General features: G+C 41.0%; 1 protein-coding gene across 1 annotated transcript; it reads right to left on the bottom strand.

The window, feature by feature from the left end:
• Positions 1-1024: 1024 nt before the first annotated feature.
• cacng1b (calcium channel, voltage-dependent, gamma subunit 1b) lies at positions 1025-14202 on the bottom strand. The gene is made up of 4 exons (XM_030090027.1): positions 13893-14202; positions 4795-4869; positions 2069-2206; positions 1025-1292 (listed from the first exon to the last, which is right to left on the bottom strand). The coding sequence occupies exons 1-4, from the start codon at positions 14131-14133 to the stop codon at positions 1060-1062; spliced, it is 687 nt and encodes a 228-aa protein (XP_029945887.1). The 5' UTR covers positions 14134-14202; the 3' UTR covers positions 1025-1059.
• Positions 14203-18769: the final 4567 nt, after the last annotated feature.

Genomic DNA, 18769 nt, shown 5'->3' with positions numbered 1-18769 from the left:
TTTGTGGACAATCTTGTTTTTGTCAGTAGTGAGAGATTTTGTTTACGCCTTCTAATCCTGTCCAGCTGACCTGATCCCACTGAATCCTGCAGTCTGAATTCACACCTTCCTTCACCATGCTTTAATAAGTTAGTGGATTGTATTTTATAGACAGATAAAAACTTGCTGGGCTTCATCCCTTAGGAGCGTGCACAAATGAGAGTCATTCATTACAGGGTCTTTGGGGAGGAATGCACATATACAACACAGACACAACACAGATATTCCTGATTTCCAATGCAGGACCTTGAAATATACATATGGACTACAGGCCTATGCCCTGAACTCGCTAACATTTCAGATTATATCAGGATTTGTCAATTATAGAAAGAAAACGAAATACTCATAGACATAATTACTTGAAAGAAACTGGTGATAATAAATGTTTTAATAAACTTTCATGTTCAGTTAACACTCAGAAAGGATGAAACGCTACATGATGTTACTACTTTTGCAGGTGTTTGCTTTTCCTACTTGGACATAGAGCACAACTTTAGTAAATTATTCATTCATAATCTACGTATTCATGAAATCAAACCCAATCTCACAAAACCGAGTTAAAAAACGTTGATTTTGAATAATATAGCAAATATGCTTTCTGGGAGATGACTTGTATTTCCTAATTATTCCATATCTACTAAAAACAACAGAAAAGAGATGTTTTTCAACACTGTTATTGCAACTACTTGATTCAATATTAGTGAGTGAAGAGATCGTCTTTTATTTTTTCCAACAGAAGTCTCTCAAAGGTTATAGATGAATATTTTTCTAATAGAAACTAATCAGGTTCAAGCTTCTTTTTTTATGCTTTGGAAAATTAGTAGAAGTAATAATAATAAGATAATCAAAATCAACCGCTTCTGGAGCGTTTGTGCTGCAATCAGAGTTGTTAAAAGTATGCTGTTGCATTTTAATACTGATTTCTTTTAACTTCTCGAAGAATAAGTAAGATGGTATTTTAAAGGGGTAAAATGATGCCTCATGTTTTTCACCGGATCTCCTTTGTGGCACCACCTGTGGCTAATCTAGGGTGTCGGGCTCAGCGTCCATGCAGGTCTCCCAGGGATTCCGGGGCATGTGTGGCATTGAGATGAGGAGCAGGGCGACTCCGCTGAGGATGAGGAGGGTGAAGGAGGCGCAGGCGCAGGTGAAGGACCAGGAGTAGTAGTATTCGATCCAGATGGTCTCGTCGCTGTCGATCATGCGCTTGACGGACTGGCGCATCACCTCAACAGAGATGATGATGCAAAGACCTGCGTGTCAAAAAGAGAGAGAGGACACAACAGCATTAGACACAAAAGATATAAACAAATTCAAAAAAGGAGATGGAGGAAGTAAAACTTGTTAAATATCACCTTTCCCACGTCATTTTTTGAAACAATAATCTTTATTATACAAACTTATAATGACATACTGTACATCCTTGACATGCAGCATCTATTCTGAAAATGTAGAAGAGAGAATAAATACAAATCAACTCCAATATCCAATCACTGGGAGCCCATCTGAGGATTCACACAGCCATATTTTACCATGATGCTTGTTTTCTCATTGTTTCATATTTTAACCCTCACTTCACTTTAGCACAAGTTTTCAATCTATTCCATAATTTAGTATCACAAATTGGAGTAAAAAAATCCAATTCAGGATGTTCCTCATTTGGTCAGGACAGACTGAATTGATTCAACCTCCTCATTCTTATTTGCGCGAAAACAACAGAAAAATGTGAAGTTTTTGTTAAACTTCGGTTACCAAGCATTTCATTTTCATCTCCGGTTCCAAAGTCGGTGATTTGTTTGTCTCTTTATTTGTCTCATTTATGTTTTCAAAACTTATTAATTAAATCTGTTTCCAATTCATAGGAGTTGATAATTTTATTTTAACTTTGCAAAATAGACGTGTCAAATCATTACCCAGCATCACAGCAGCTCTGTTAGGCTTTGTCACCTCAAAACAACAGAAAATACTTTTTTTACCAGCTCCCATAAATAAACCTGACTGGTTTTCCTTCTTGTTTGCTACGTCTGACCTGCGAAGGCGAAGAACATCCCGGCGGGCCGGAGCAGGTAGTCCCGCCCCTTCCCGAAAGAGAAGACGACACACAAGGTGCCCATGATCATGAAGAACAGGCTGAAGATGGCGATGGCCGCGGCTGAGATGTTGTACTCTGAAGGAAGAGAAGTAAAGAAGAGATTAATTCAGAGAAATGAAGCAACTGTTGATGACTGAAAGTTGAGATGAAAAACAGGCAAAACAGCAAAAAGGAAAGAAAGAGATGAGAAGATGATTATTGAGATAGTATAGGAGGAAGATGCATAATGGTTTACATTGTAATTATTCCAGTATTGCACTCAGGTGAGTTATGACACAGATAATCAGCCTTTAAATTCGCCCCACTTTAAAAACAACAGTCATTTATCCAGTCTGGCAGTAGCGGCGCGGGAATGACAGATAAGATGCTGCAGGCGCATAACGAGATGATGATAACGTGTCTCTGTCTCCCCTTCACCGCCTCCCCCTTTTGTCTGCTTTTCAGATAAAGATAATCTAGTCTTTCCCTCTCTGTCGCACTCCAGCTGTGATAGAAAAGATCCTCAGCATATCCTATTCTGCTTCGGAGGAGTAACGCCGAGTGTAAAATACCCTTACAGTGGGTGAGGTTCAGTACAGTCCAGTGCAGGTCAGCCCCGTTCAGTTTGAGGACTTTGGGTTCCAGTATGTGTGAAACTGTCTGAAAGTGTCCACGTTAGTGTGGGATCTGCTCGCTCTGCATGTTTCTGTGTTCTGTCTGACCTGCAGATTCACCAGCATTCCAAATTTATACTTTATTTTCCTGCATTTTATTCTCGATGTCATTTCCATGCGATCATTTCTCTCATTGTATGAATTCCTTCCTCACATATACAGATGAAAAACACGCATGTGAGGTTGAATACGAGTGTGTGGCATCCTAACATCGTCAAAGTTAGCTACAATCAGCTTCAGCACAGGACAAACGTTATGGATGACGGATGGATGGATAATGGCAAATACGTTGTGAATGACGGATATATTCAATATAATCACTAAATGAGGTTCCCTTGTTTGTATGACATGTTGCAGTGATAACAGGATGCAATTCGATTAAATAACAAGAACAAAGCCAAGTCAGTTGAAAGCTACATATCATCCTAAACTCAACAAACATGAGGCAGAACCAAACACAAAGAGGAAATTAGCTTAACTTCTACAAGCAGAAAGCTGGAATACGGTGAGATGACAGGGTTTACATTGAGTGGAGATGAAATCAACACTTCTTATGGTTTTATTGAAAAGTTACTAGCCAGAGTCAAAGGTGCATGTTGCCACCGACTGTATCAGATTTTAAAATAATCATGCTGTAGACATTAAAACCGTGCGATTTACACTAAGTGCTTATGCAAATCCTAGAAAATGTGTACCTAATTCTAGCCTGCGGGGGTTAGTTAGACTTGACAAGAACTCCAATAACCTGTCAATCTGTACTTCATATTATGCAGCAAAAAAAAAAAAGAACAGTATGCAAATAGTCGAGAAAGACTGAAAACACTGACCACTGAACTTGCTTTAAAATGTGTAAAATATGTTTTGCTTAAAAAGTTTATATTTGAAATTCATAACAATAAAAATGTTTGTTCAGTTTCTTTTTTTTTTTTTTAGTTAGACAGTGATATATAAATATACATTACGGGACATTATGGCACTTTTCTTTCAAATCAAAAGGTGTTGCCTTTCAATTCCCATCTTCCCCAGTCCATGTGCTGGAGGCTGAAAGACTTCGCCCCGGGGTGGATGAGCACCGAGCATGGAAACCTCATGGCTCATGGGTGGCTGTGTCTAACGGTGTGAAGCGCTTTGAGACTGCTGCAGCTTGAAAAGCACATTATAGAAGTAAAGTCCATTTACTTTATTTGACCAAGTGTTTTGTTGTTGTTGTGGGAAACGAAATCTGTTCACGCACTGGGATTATAGCGAAATACGAGTACAGTTTGGAGATCTTGTTGAATTCCTTTCAAGGGAAAGCGGTTGAAGTAGTGGGGAAGTACCATAGTTATAAGTGAGGTTAATGTGAGTCAATTGAAGTCAATGTAATGTGATAAAACCATGCGTGTGTGTGTATCCTCTTGAGATTTTCCATAAATACACCTCCATGTTGACTTTGTACATGCATGTAAATAATGATATTCCCAATTCACCCGGGTGTGAATGCAAACTGCTGTTCAACTCTTTACCTAAAACTTTGACAGCGATCTGTAATTGCCTGCTTTCATGACGGTGAGGCTGCTTTTTGCCTGTGTGTTCTTCTGTCTCTATCGGAAGCCCAAAGCTTCAATGAGAAAACATGTGAACAAAGGAGCCGTGTCCTGGAAAATATGTCTACTTTGAAAATCGCTGCCTCACTACAGCAGGGAAGATAAGAAGATGATAAAATCAGAGGACACAGACGCAGTTTTTTATTCCCATCTGACATGAGAAATGCTGCGCACTGTATCTGTTTATGTGAAACTTTACTCTATTATTTGAAGAATAAAGGCTTGTCAGACTGCTTTACCGTCAGACATAATCGCAATTACTCGTGCCTGCATGATATCTGAGCATATATCCCCACATTTTCTTGATTGACCGTACACTTTTGTTCCTCTCACATCGCCGCTTATATATTTTTCCTCTTATCACCGACAGGCAGTTGGGTGCTGTTGCAACATATTGTCTGTGTTTCCGAGACGAGGCCCCCACCTTTTTGGGTCTTGACTTCAAAAACTTCGGCTTCCTCCCCCGATGTAAAGTGTTTGAAGTAGGAACAGTTTTTTTCTGTGGAATAACAGAAGGACGGCGGGGGGTAAAGACGGAGGGGATAAGAGAGAGAAAGAGAGAAGGGGAGATGAAACACAGGCTCAGGTTGTAGACTTCTGCGTCCGCACTATTAAACAATGTGATTTAAAATCTCCCAATGGAGCCTATAGGAACGCTGGCAAATGTCCATACCTGTTAACACACACACACAAAAAACCTTTAGCAGTCCAGTATTCAAATAAAAGTATTATGATATTATCTACACAGTATTGATATGGGTGTTATTATAATTTAAACGAGGTGTAGACATTCAGGGGTCTGATTGGTGACGCTCAATGCATGAACGTTTTCAGGATGTATTTCTGTAAGCAGTATCAATCCTTCAGTCTCCACAGAATAAACTCTGTCCTCCAAAACGATAAGACTCGTCTCCACAGAGTGTGAATTATCAGATTCTACCTCCAGAGGCTCCTTTTTTTTTTTTTTTGTAAAATGAATCATTTTTTTGGAATCCTGATATGTCTTTTACTTTTAGACTTCAAGCATCCAATCCACCAGCAGGAGCTGTTTGGCAGCTTTACTTCCTGTCCCACAAACGCTTGTCCCTTTGCGTGTGGCGCCGATCAAAAGGAAAATGAACACACGTTATATAAGATGCATAAGATTCAGTGCCAAGAAACATTGTTACGAAACAAATGTTACCTACAGCCTTGTTTTTAGCTCAGATTTAATGTCATTAAAGTGAGCATTTCATTACTGTTGATGTACTAAAAAAGAAGAAGAAGAAAAAGAAGCTTGCACCTCTAATGATTTAGTTACACGTTTTCCGTACCCACAATCCCTGAAAATGTGTTTGATATGTGTCACTCAGTAATGAAGCCGTGCACATACCGTATCTTTCTCACTTCTAAATTGGAAGAGAATCAGCATGCACAACTGTTGCAGTTCCTCCTTGGCTGTTTAATCACAGTATGTGCAACACCCCCTCCAAATCACAGCAGTGGTCTGTGACTTGCCGTCATCTTAAAATAAACTTAATCTGAAGTCTTTTACCGTCCTCCACGCCAGCGCTGTTCCCGCCCGGGGAATCAGTTTGTGCCCGTTTCCGCACAGGAACCAGGTTTTCTTTTCTGCCCTCCGCTCTCTGAAACGCCTGTCCCTTTGACCACAATCTTCAATATCGCCTCATTGCCGGGGAAAATAAAATGATTTCTGGGTGCATTCATTTCCCACACATCCATCTATCTGTTTACTTTTTCTAAAGGCAGCTGGACAGAGGAGGGGTGGAGAGGACGCAAAGGCCAAGTGTCCCTGACTTTCTCCGCTCACTATTTTCTCACTGAGATTAAACCCATAAAGCAGACATGTGTTTTTCTTGGTTTTTTTTTTGCAGAGATGGACAATGTTTGTGTTGGTGTCAGTGCACATTTTGTGTGTGTGTGTGTGTGTGTGTGTGTGTGTGTGTGTGTGTGTGTGTGTGTGTGTGTGTGTGTGTGTGTGTGTGTGTGTGTGTAGCAACAGAGGAGCTGTTTGTTACCCAGGAAGAGAAAGAATCACTAAAGGGGTAACCTAGCAACAGGCTGCTGCAGGTCTCGGCTAGTCCTCTCTATTTACACATGTAAAAGCATATCAAGAGGACCGTGTGCGTGCGTGCGTGTGTGCGTGTGCGCGTGCGTGCGTGCATGTGAATGTAAGGGGAATGTCACATTGGTGGTGGAGAGAACTGGAGTCAGGGTCATAGTGCAGCTTAGATCTGCAAATATATTATTTTCATTAGTCTCCTCTCATTAGGTCCCTTTACCTCTGGGGCTCTGCTGTTCACAGCTAATATGTGTTTGGATTCAGCTTTCACTCCAGCCTCTGTAAAGACTTACATTTCCCTACCAGCCTGACAAAAAAAAAAAAAAAACTGTGATTAAACATGCTTGAAAAGGCTTTATTTACTCAGTCATGATTAACTAAGAGAAGCAGTAAAAACAGTTCAAAGCTTAGATATTGACTGATTAAGTCCTTCTACCTTTTAGTTCCCTTTTGCTGCATCTGTTAAATCTTTCCACTCTGCATAGTGGTTTTCACAGCTCTCTCACAACAAGGTTTGGTGTTGTGTTAGTTTGATTTCACACAAAATGAAGGATTAGTTTTTGTTTCTAAGCGCAAAAAAAAAAAAAAAAAACCAAAAAAAAACGACTGTGCTTTAAAAAGATGGTAGAAAAACACACAGGGTCATATTCTATGTTGAATCATGTAACTTCAAGCTGGGTGATCTTCCAGAGAATCTCCAAAGTAGCTTTTTTGTTGCATTTCAATCTTTGTTCATCACCTAAAGTGATAATATTCTCAAGCATCAATTTTCTTGATGCAGTGTAATGATGATTAACATCAGCACACAAAAGTATATAATGAAGAAATTGAATCAAGAATAACTGAAAAATAAAATGAAATTAGTGCACAAATGCAGAAATTTCAAAATCAAACATTGATTAATTAGAAGTCTAATTAGTCGTATTTTGACTTATGAAATCATAAATCAAACACGAAGAAGGAAAGCGTTGATTAAATAGCTGGGATGCTAATTCATTTACATTTCACATCAAAATCTGACTTTACAACCACAGATACTATTTTTCTGAACTGAGCCACAGTTTGACCTGAATGTTGAACTCCATCATCTGTTTCATATAAAAATATGAAGTTTTGTAGAGTGTTGTTTGAAAACTGAAGTCAGTAGAGACGATCCTCAATCAGTATGTCCACTACTTCTGGTCCTAGTTTATTTTATAGCTTATAATTGGTCTTTATTGATATTCTTTCAGCAAGTACATTTCACACTAGGATTAAGTTCAAATTTTGTAGCGCTTTCAACAGCATAGAATACAAACATGAGACACACAGGTAGGATATAAAAGTTAGTGTTATATGACATGTTTACCTATTGAAAACAAATGAGTGACTCATGTTTTGATGATTTATCAGGGTGCTCAAAAACATATCAGACACAAAAAAACAAATCCACAAACTAAGGATTTAACCACTTTGCTGTTTTTTTTTAAAAACTGCTTTAATAGCCAGGACCAATATGAATTCATTACACTTTTTTCCTCTACTGGTTGATTATTACTCAACTGCTTGATATATATTTTTGTGACAAACGCTCAGACAACATGAATCCAGCGTAAACACTCTTATTTTATAATAACAGTGAAACACACTGCCAGGAACGAGCTAAAAACCAACGTGGCTTGATGGCAGCTGTGAGCGGCGAACATCCAGCGAGGAGGAGAACATCTGGGTGCGTATCATTGACCTTGCAGTCCCACTAATGGGGAGATTTCGTTCCAGGGGAGGAGTGATTAGAACATGGTATCGCCTGTCATCTTAGTTTCACCTCTTTCCATTAAAGTCGGTTTCTGCCGCCTTCGCTCTTTGATGTGCGGCTCTTGATTTAGCCTCTCCTTATTCTCCATCCTCTCCCTTTCACCTGTCCTTACACCACTTTCTCTCTTCCTCCTCTGCTTCTTAGTTTTTCCCCATTTCCTTTAACAGCCATGCTTGTGTGTCAGTTCTTCTCGCGCTTTGAAAAGCATGTAAACCCTGTTTTGAATGTTTTGCAGAGATTGTTGTTCTTTTTGAGCCGACCAGTTTCGGGTCATTGTGAGCAGGAAGTGCGGCGGTGGCGTTCGAGTGGCTGTTCCACCAGGAGCTCTGATAACTGGGACACAACGGCACGGCGCAGGAGGGTCCTCACCAGCCCTTAAAATCCCGTCTCCCGCCACGAAAATGGAAAACAGAAAAAAAAAAAAAAAACTTTCTTGCTCGTCACCGTATAAACTTCTCATCCAGTAACTGATAGCAGGCGTTCGCGGAGAATTTTTATGTGGATTTTTGTGTATTTCTGGCGGAGTGACTCATTGCGATTTCAAATATTCAGCTCGTGTTTTGAATGCCAGAGTCTTGTGCACAGATTTGGCTTTGCACTCCAAGCAAGAAGCTGGCAGATCATAGAGAAAAAAAGGAAAAAAAAAAAAAAGGAAAAACCAACAAACTGGGCTCAGAGAAAGTGACAATAGCAGTTCAAGGTGACATCTGTGTTTGAATCGGGGGCGCCGGCAAGGCCCTGTGTTGTAGGAAAAAAGCAGAAGATGGTAGCTATACTTTTTGGGAGGGTAGAGCCAGAAAACAGGATGCTTGATCACACGGGCGCTCCGAAACATTTTTAGCAATAACGCTCCCTCCTTTGTACACATACCGCATGTGTAGGAACACACGCTTGCGCGCAGAAGCACCATCTACGCTCTTTATTTCCCAGCCGAGCTGCGTGATGATGCGATCCATAAAGGGTTTGTTTGATTTTTACAGCACTCAAGCTGTCATGCGTCGTTTGTGGGAAGCTCATTTCAAAAGTCATTTGGGTTCGCCGCTGTGCAGCCGTTGTTATGAAACCTTCGCACAAAAGCGGCGTAATTGTGCTTTATATGAAAACGTGGTTGTGTACGCTCCTCCTGACGACTGACTCCCCCTCTGTTTGGGAAAATGCAAATCTGAGTTATTAAGTCCAATCACCGCTGCTTGCTTGGGTGTGCTGTTCATCACGGATGTAATCTGTTATACGGCACTCATGATCAACCCACTTTTTTTTCTTTCTATTTTTTTTATACCAGTGTTCTTTGCTTACACTCAACATATCCAATTGAGGAGCAGATAGAGTAGCGCTGGTATGGCGGTATGAGCCAGTCAGCCACTCTGTTCAGGTCTGAATTAGTGTCAGAAATTACATTAGAGCCCTGTTTGCCTCCTGAACGTCAGCTTTCAGCCGACGGTATAAATTAAAATCTACATGTGTTGTTGAAGTGTTTGAGACCAGAGTGTTTTCTGCTTGGTTCAGTGAATTTAAGATGAGAATGAGCTTCTATCTTGTTTCACAAGAGGCCTTTTTTTCTTTATTTTAGTTGGTTTCTCAGGTATCTGTACTTTACTTGAGTATTTATTTATATATTTATTTACTCAGTATTTTCTAAATGTCTTACATATGAATGTAAATATCTGCACATTTTCTGTTACATTTATAAAATTTTCTCTCTACTTGAAGATGATTTAGAGATCTCATGCCAGAGTTTTAACTTGCAATGGTAAGTAATCTCAATAACTTCTATAGTCAGCAACTACTGAATTCCTAATTTTCAGAAACTTTGTGTTATTTTTCAGTTTATAGGTTTAATTCAAAAGGTCAGGGTTGGAGCATTGCAGCAAAAAAGCTGACTGGCCTTCCTTTTAAAAGATAAGCAGATATACCGGCCACTGCAGTGATCACTTTACACCATGTCACCATATCGTATTTTGTGAACTTTTTTTTCTCCACTGTATGAGAGCAAAGCATCAAGTTTCAGGTTTTCAGGACATTTTAAAATATATTTAACCACTCAAAGCTGACTGGATGGCTGATTAAACAATTTTCAAACAATAAATATGGTTTTATTCTTGCTGCAATGAGAAATAGAAATGTTTACCACTCTAGATGGATGAACAGTCAGCATAGAGATATTGCTTTGTTTATTGTGACGTACTGTCTGTGTGACATTACATATTCCTCTCCTATATTTTGCTTGTTTCTGTCATGCCTCTGCTGCGTTAAACCAGCAGCTCTCAAGAACTCGTTAGGATGTTGTTGCAGGCCACCAAAGGCTGGCCTGCGAGGTCCAAACACCACTCCCAAAGAACCAATCTGTCTCATGTGGAAAAGTGCGAGACTCATGAAATTACATAGAGAGTCTGCAGTCGAGCCAAACTCTGAACGCTCGAGCCTCTTGATCACACTTTGGCAAGGAGCGAGCCGACTGCCAGAGTCAGAAAGAGGTTTTATTTCTGTCTTGTATTCTCTGATGTCAAAGCGCTCCAAACCTGGCAGACTGACCCACTGGGCGCCGCCACAGAAAGACACCTTGTTTTTTCTTTTTTTTTTTTTTTTGTTCCTGGAGAGGCTCACTCTCCCTCTCCGGTGGTTTAAACTCTGTTAGCGAAGTTAAAACATAAGCTTCCCAGAGGTGGCACAAAAAAGCAACATGTTCATTAAAACAGGGGGGAAGACAGTCATGTGGCGCTGAGGAAAGCAAGGTTCTAATCGAACGTTTACTGGTTCGATTCTCTTAACGGTGCAGCTTTAGAGGCTTTTACCATAACCGGATCAAGTTTCGTCAGGGAGGGCATCGGACTTAAAATTTGTGTCAAATCAAACACACTGTGATCCTGGATATTATACAGCGTATTACTGACGACTTGGTTGAGTTAAGAAAGCTCAGAAATGCCTTTGAGCTCTAAAGTTAAAAAGCAGCCTTTTGAATGCCTCTTTCTTTTGAAGTGACGGCATAAAACATTTACCTTTAAACAGGATTTACTGCTTTATCATCGTTTATCAGTCACTTTGTTTATTCTTTTTACTTCCAGCTTGTACAACATTCATTACAACTGATCAAAGAATTTAGTAATTTTGAAAATGTCTGAAATATTAGCAACGGTAGTCATCTGAAAAAAGAAAATGCTCTCCTGGAGAACGGCGCTTGAACTCTTAAATACAGTAAAAAATGTTTTTCTATTCCTAGAATCAACATTTTACCTGCTGTCATTGCATAAAAAGACAGCATGGTGGACAAGAAAAAGAAAAAATAGATAGATAAATAAAAATCCCTTCTCTGGATCCTTCCTGACAGCAGCAGGGTCGCAAATGGGGAGAAATGGGCTTGTGTAACTAAACCTATTAAGCTGGGTGTGGGAGTAAAAATGGCAGAGCAGCCGCACAGGAAAAAAAAAAAAAAAATCCCATGGATCTTTTTATATGTATTATGAGAGAATTACTCATTTCCTCATTAACCTAATGTGGAAACACTACAGCAGTTTTCAGGAGTCTTTTACAGTACAACTGACGCTCCTCCGTGAAGACTGTAAGATTTTAGGAGGTGGGAGCAGGTACATCAAGCTGAACTCCCATCGCCGCACAGAGAAACAAGCCCTCGACAAGTTCAGTCTGTCAGGAGGGCTTCTTTCTACTTGACTTTGTCTTTTTTTTTTTTTTTTATGTTGTGTTGAGGAGCAGAGAAGCATTTGGGATTCTGCAGCGATACACTGTCAGGTTATAACTGGATCATTCAAACTGGAGCTGTGAATCTGTCAGCCGTTTATACAATCCACAGGTGACTGACTTGTCCATGAGGAGTAAAATCTCCAGTGCTGTCCATAAAAAAAAATAAAAAAATAAAGCAGTTTTCTGTCCACTTGAAATCTCTTCTATGGTTTGTTCTTTTTCAAAGTGCCACATTCCTGATGACAGTCAGCTGTCAGACCTCTTGTATCTCCGTCTCCCCAGAATGCAATGCATAAAAGTTTGCACAGTAACACCTCTCCTTACTATAACCCCTCCTTTTCTTGTTCTCTGGGCATTTCTCTGTCTCTCTCTCTCTCTCTCTCTCTCTCTCTCTCTCTCTCTCTCTCTCTCTCTCTCTCTCTCTCTCTCTCTTCCTCGACTGAATCATCCCTGCCTGTTCATCCCAAGCCAACGTGGGCTCTCTCCTCTCTATCTGCTTCATTCCTCTCCGGTCTCCCAGGTGTACACTAACTCATGAGCTGGAGCGGGGAGCCACACTTCATTAGGACCTGTACTGATCCTGAGGTGCTGGCGCCGGCGGCTAAGTCAGTGACAGAGTCAGAGTGAAATCTCTCCGTTAGGCTGCGAGACACGCACACTCAGCCAGAGGCCAGCGAGGCACCGCTTACCCCAAGGCTCGCTCTCTTCAAAGAGAGCTTGTAATTAAAGCCACAAGGCATTTTTTTTTGGGGGGGGGAGGAACAGACTTTTAAATGTACGGCAGAATGTTTTTTACTTTCTTTTTTTTGGGGGGATTCCTCTATATGCAATGTCATGCAAGACTGGAAAACAACTCGGAGATTGAAGATTACCTTTTACTTTGATGTGTTCTTCTCTACAGCTTTCAGCTTGTTTCCCTTCTCTTTTGCATTGTCTGCAATTAAATTGCATTTTTCTACATTTGGCGTTTTTGTCATTGTGCAAAAACAAGGCCGTCTATCACAAAATGCACTCCATCACAGACACTTGATCAAAGCCAGTCACAGATCTGCTTTGACACCACGATCAGACAATCACACGAGATGTAGGAGTTAAACGGCATCTTATGATCTTTCACTTTAGTTTAAAGGGAGTCGGACAGAATACTGACATCTGATGTGACACTCCCCGTTAGATAAAACTCACAGGGGGTCTTTGCTGAGAGGTAAAAGATTCATTTCTCACTGATAAGCCCAGTCACAACAGATTTGTGTTTTTGTCATTGGAGCTGTGAAGTATAGCCGTGATACTCTTCCATTACGCACTTGACTTCAGCTGCTCGAGCGTCCTTAATTGGCAGTCTGTTCAGTGACTTCCTCTGTTGGAGATAATGATAGTTCACTGGGAAACGGGTCGTGGAACTGTCAAACATTCCCTCCGAACGCAGGCCGACATGTGTTCTGTTGGTGCCAGCGCGCATGCATTTGCCGGCACATGCCAGCATATGTGCCGCCATGTGCCGCTGTGTGTGCGAGGAGGCAAAATAAACCGCTGACCAGCACTGCCACACACTCACAGTGGAGCCTGGCTTCAGTCCTTCTTTGACTTCATTAGTTCCACTGAGGTTGTTTTTAAAGATTTTTTTTTTTTAGATGTTAATCCATTGATATTTCAGCTTTTGATGTAGGATAAAAGGGGGAAAAGCTTCCAATCTAATTAAAAAATGCACTTTCATTTTCTGTACTTCGTTGTTTTTTTTTTTTTTCACTGTTCACAATACATTTCTTGTAAGGAAAAGAGAACAGAAAAATTGTTGCTGCGCATCCAGGAAAAGTGTTTTCCAGCCTGTCAGTACCAGTACCAGCATGCCAAGCGATTACGTTCGACTCGGAATATAAGGAGCAATAAAAAAAAAAAGAGCATGCTTTTCACCTTGACATGCACCAAGCTCCAGAACTGTTTCACATCCGAGAGGAAAAAGGCTCCATACCTCCAGGTAAGTTGATCGGGCCACAGCCTTTGCCCTGAGGGTCCTCCTCCACGATGAAGATGGTCTTCTTGCAGAGCCTCCAGAGGCCGAAGTGGGCCGCCTCACAGGTGGCGTTGAGCTTCTCCACCCTGGGGCTGAGCACGGCCCAGTGGTCGGTCACCACCGCCGCCAGCATCGCCGACATGCCCACCACGATGACAACAGATGTGATCTTGACCTTTGTCGCTTGCTCCTCAAACATGTTCCTGCTTGATGTGCGTGTCTGTGTCTGTGTATGTGTGTGTGTGCATGCACGTGCACGTCTTTTCGCGTGTGTGACCCCACCGAGTGAACCCTTACTGTGTGTTGCGCATTGAAGTGTGATTAAAAAAAAGCCGTGAAAGAGCGCCAAGGTGGCCTTGTTGCTGTCTTCGGGTCCTTGGCGGAGGATGTTGACTCCGGAGGTTCCTCTTCGTCTTGTCTGCAGCTTTGTGCTGGTAGCTGGTAGCCTCTCCTCTCCTGCTCTCCTGTCCAAAGCTCTTTCTTTCTCTGCCTTTTGCCTGGTGGTTGGTAAAAAAAAAAAAAAAAAAAAAAAAGGGGGCCAGATAACAGTGCCCTAGTTTCTACCTCGCTCCTCTCTTCCTCTCCCGCCCAAGTTGCCTTTGGTGAGCTGAGGCCATTCAGCCTCCACGTAAGGACGTGCTGGGCCATGTTTACGTCTTATACACCGAGTTCTACTACACTGCAATGTTGACGAGTTGACTTCAACGTTGAACGCTTCCATTTAAAGTTTAGGAGGAGTCTATTCGCTGCGCACATTCCGCTTGTGCACCGCTGACTACAGCATCAAAAACAATCTGATCACGTCCTCCAGCAAAGCTCTGACACCAGCTATTCAATATTTTAAAGTTGTGCCAAACGCTGATCAAGCTGCCGTTTATCCAGAACGTTCTCAGTCAGACCTCGCTCACATTCTTATTCAGTCCAAACCATTCAAAGCTCAGTTGTCTCAGGCGTGTGCCGGCGGACTCCCGGGGGGAAGATTTCCTTTATTAGTTGTCATCTGATTGAGCTGATCTACTTATTCAGCCAATCAGCAGTCACCGTTTAAGACAAGGGTCCCACCTGATGCTGGCAGATGATCCAGATTCAGATAGATAGAGGAAGGCTTCAGACATGAAATATCTCACTGCGTATTGGCAGTATTTATGATTTGTTATTATCATTGAGTTTCAGAACTTTATGCATTCTTGTATTAGAAATTGTTTTGAGGCTCCTTTCATTTAATACATCAACATGAGTGTATAAATGAAAGATCTATGAACGCCACAGGTGGCTGGCGTGTGGAAAAATATTTACATCATTCATTTAATTGAAATTTTTTAAACACTAAAACATTAAAAGTGATCCGATTTGAGGCTGCTTTTCGTCAAATAAGATCATGTATCACACAGTTTGAGGAGATAAAAATCCTTGTCAGGCTTAATGCATCTCAAAGGCACAATGAGCCATTTCCCTATGAAATGCTTGAGTAAATGGACGTGCTTTTTATAAACCAGTGCGCCCCACTTTAGACGAGACTGGCCCATTTTCAGCCTTCACAACACACACAGCTGGAACGCGCTAAATGGTAATGCTTTTAAAGTGAGAGCGTCTTTCAAAATGATGCGAGCTACAAAGACTGGACAGGCGCTTCTGAATTCATATAAGAGTTTAAAATTATTTGCATTCAGGTGTACATATGAGAAAATAGCTGCAACATGTGAGAGCCACTTTCAGAAAATCATCAACTGAACCAAGGAATTGATCATGCAAGATAAATCATTTCGTGCAGCTTTAAAGCCCCACAGTGAGGTCCGAGAGGAGACGAGAAACCGTTGCCTTCATTATCACATTCCACCTGGATGCATTTGCAACAAAGCTGCTTCTTTTTCCCAGAGGGCGCGTCCTTTTCCAAGGCTGTGAGTGCAAGCACTTTTCTCTAAGAGTGTAATAATAGTGGCTTTTGGAACTACCTGTCTTCCCGGTTAACCCTCTGACCCGTTTCATTTGCTCACAGTTCCCTGGTGACAGTGCTGAGACCAAACACCTGCCAGTTGTGTGATCTCTATACTGCAGCTGTCAGCGTGGGCCACGGTGGCGTCGCCTCGCCAGGATACAGTGTGTCACAGTGTGAGGAGGGGGCGGGGGGGAAGAAGAAATTCAAACTGACGAATATATCTGGGAAGAAAAGTCATCTGTGAGAGCAATTATAATAGACGAGAGTGCTGACCACTTCACCTTCGTCTCTGCTTCTAAACTGGACAAAACACATAAAAGTATTCCAAAATTAAAAAAAAAATAGGCAGGACATGTCATGATATTCATGACCAGAGACACACAAAGGAGCCCTCGAGCAAACGTCTACATATCTGTTCTGCTATCCACTTTCAAATTGCACGGTGACACCCACACAGACCATCATCATTTCATTTGCCTTTCATGCATGCTTGGTCCAAGTTTGAATTGGCCTGAGCTGAATTTCACTGCACTGGACAGACTTCCTGTCCATCTAGGACTAACACAGAGAGACAGACAATTACTGATGCACACGGTCAATCCTTCAGTCAATTGAGAGTCAAGCATGTCTTGGATTATTGGGAGAAGGCATTGTACCCACAGAAAAGCCTGGCAGGCAACAGAGGGAGAGAGAACATGCAAATCTACACCGACAGGCAGGAGTTGAACTTGCATCTTCTCGCTGTGAGGTGACCTTCTTAACCGCTGCTCCACTCAGCTACCCTCTGCTGAAATCAGGATGGACGCCTCTAAACTCAGCAGTGATTAACTTCAATCACGGCTGCCAGCTTCTCTGTTAGAAATTGTATTCCAGGATGGAAAAAAAAACAACCTTAATTGGTGGCTAATTTTACCCATCGCTGACGAGATTGCACGGCCTTCAGAGGGACCCTACTGTATTCATTTGCTAATGACAGGCAACATTACTCAGGCTAAATCAGATTACCCACGCCCCGAGGCCGTTCCTATGAAGGTCATGTTAATATTCCTCCCTAAAACAGCAGGACCGGTCGTGAAAAGCCGTCCGCCTCGGCGATGCCGCCGTCACTCTTGTCCAGTCTTTTGGTCATAAATCCATGCGAAGCGGAGGTCATGTGACGTGGGACTGTCAATTGTGACTTAATGAGCACAAATTTCAGAGAAATTAAATTTTCCCGAGATGGATGTAGCTGCTGCACTGCAACATCCAATAATTCTATCAAAGGATATTTCCTAACCAGGATTATTACCACTTAAGCATAATCACCTCTTTGTTGTGGGACTTTTGATATATGTACGTATTTGGTAATTGATACAGTAATGCAGAGCTATGCCTCACAGAATATGACCTGAATGGAATGTTTAAAAAAGAAGGACTTGAAGCATAATACTTTATTTTGTTTTCCATCATCCAAACATTTATCTTTTTGGTACAAACACATGTTTATAAAATGAGGAAGTCACACCTTATTCCTCCCACAAAAATGATTTCTGGATGAGTGAAATCGACATCGGACATTAGTGTCACAACATTAGAAACTTTCAGTCAGCTTGTTCCACTCTGAATGACTCTGGTGCCTTTTCTGATAGTTTGATTGAAGAGCTGCTCCTTGTGATGCCAACTGATTTATTTCTTTGTCAAACAATGTGGAGTCTCCAAGGCTGAAGTGGCTCATAGCTCATTCGGAGCTGACAGTGATTCAGTCTTATGCAGAGCGAGTGAAGAGGCATTCAGGACTCAGAAGGACGGGCACGAAAATAGGAACTGAAGGACTGCAATTGAAGATCCATAAAAGACAACCTGCACCGTGATGATTATATGTGGCTGTAATTATTTAGCACAAGTCCCATGCATAATGGGTGTGAAGCAACACTGCTGTATATAGATAATAGGTAGGTTGAGAGCCGTGCTGAGAGCCCTGCAGATGGTTTATGAGAAACAAGAGGATGAAACTTTCTGACGTTGCCAGCTTATTGAGTTTTGCAGCTTGCGCCTTTATTAGGGTTCAAAATCTGTTTGTGAGTCATATTTCTTTATACAAAGATAGAGTTTGCAACAAACATAAAGACTGAACAGAATAAAAGTATTGATTATGCTGCAAGAATGATTTTGAACAGCTTAAGAATTTATCCTTTATGTAGTTTTCTACACAGCTGTTTTCTTTTTCATTGTAGCTAAACAAGTGAATAAAGATATACCTACACTGATATATTAATACTGTTGCCTTTCTTTTCCAAAAGAATAAAACCTTTAAACTGCAAGATCTCAAACAATTACAGAGCAGCTTTCTTTGTTGTCTCATTGACGTATTAACTAACTGAAATACCTGATTTTCAAGTGTGAATTAATGTTGGAGAGCTTTGACCTTCTGCAGACATGATGTGATGTTAGCTGTCTTCTTATTTTGGACAATGAAAAAGGACCGAAAAACAAAAAATGCAGAAGAAATCAAAACTACAGCACAAACGACATAACCCTGATTTAGTTTATTTCTCTATTTACAGTATATTCGGGGCAAAACTTATAAAAGTGATGAAGACAAACACAGTGTGAGCAAATTCAATGAAAAAATAATAATTTGATCAAATCAATCCAAGCAGAAAATGCAATAAATCATGAAACAAAGGCACTGAAAACACATTTACAATAGTGCTAATTATTTGGCATGTTTTGTCTTGAATCACATGGTAGAAAATTACTTCTTCAGAGAACGGCAGCTTGTCACTCTTTTTTTTTTTTTTTCAGTTTTCTTATTCATGACTGAACAAATGAATGTCTTTGTTTCTAAAAATCCAAGTTCGAAACTGGGCAGTGCTCACCTTATGATAAAAGTGAGCCACAGATTATTGAAGCACAAAGT

This window comes from Salarias fasciatus, chromosome 4, assembly GCF_902148845.1.
Source record: "Salarias fasciatus chromosome 4, fSalaFa1.1, whole genome shotgun sequence".
Lineage (NCBI taxonomy): Eukaryota > Metazoa > Chordata > Actinopteri > Blenniiformes > Blenniidae > Salarias > Salarias fasciatus.
Note: the sequence above shows the minus strand (reverse complement) of the source record. Positions and strands in the feature narration are given on the sequence as shown.

What these genes read in the sequence shown, in the direction of transcription:
- cacng1b (XM_030090027.1), bottom strand. Translation starts at nt 14,133, where the DNA reads ATGTTTGAGGAGCAAGCGACAAAGGTCAAGATCACATCTGTTGTCATC. An exon ending in TGAAGTCAAGACCCAAAAAG is followed by an intron (nt 2,207 to 4,794) that starts GTGGGGGCCTCG and finishes CTCTTCCTTCAG; the next exon opens with AGTACAACATCTCAGCCGCG. An exon ending in GATGTTCTTCGCCTTCGCAG is followed by an intron (nt 1,293 to 2,068) that starts GTCAGACGTAGC and finishes TTTGACACGCAG; the next exon opens with GTCTTTGCATCATCATCTCT.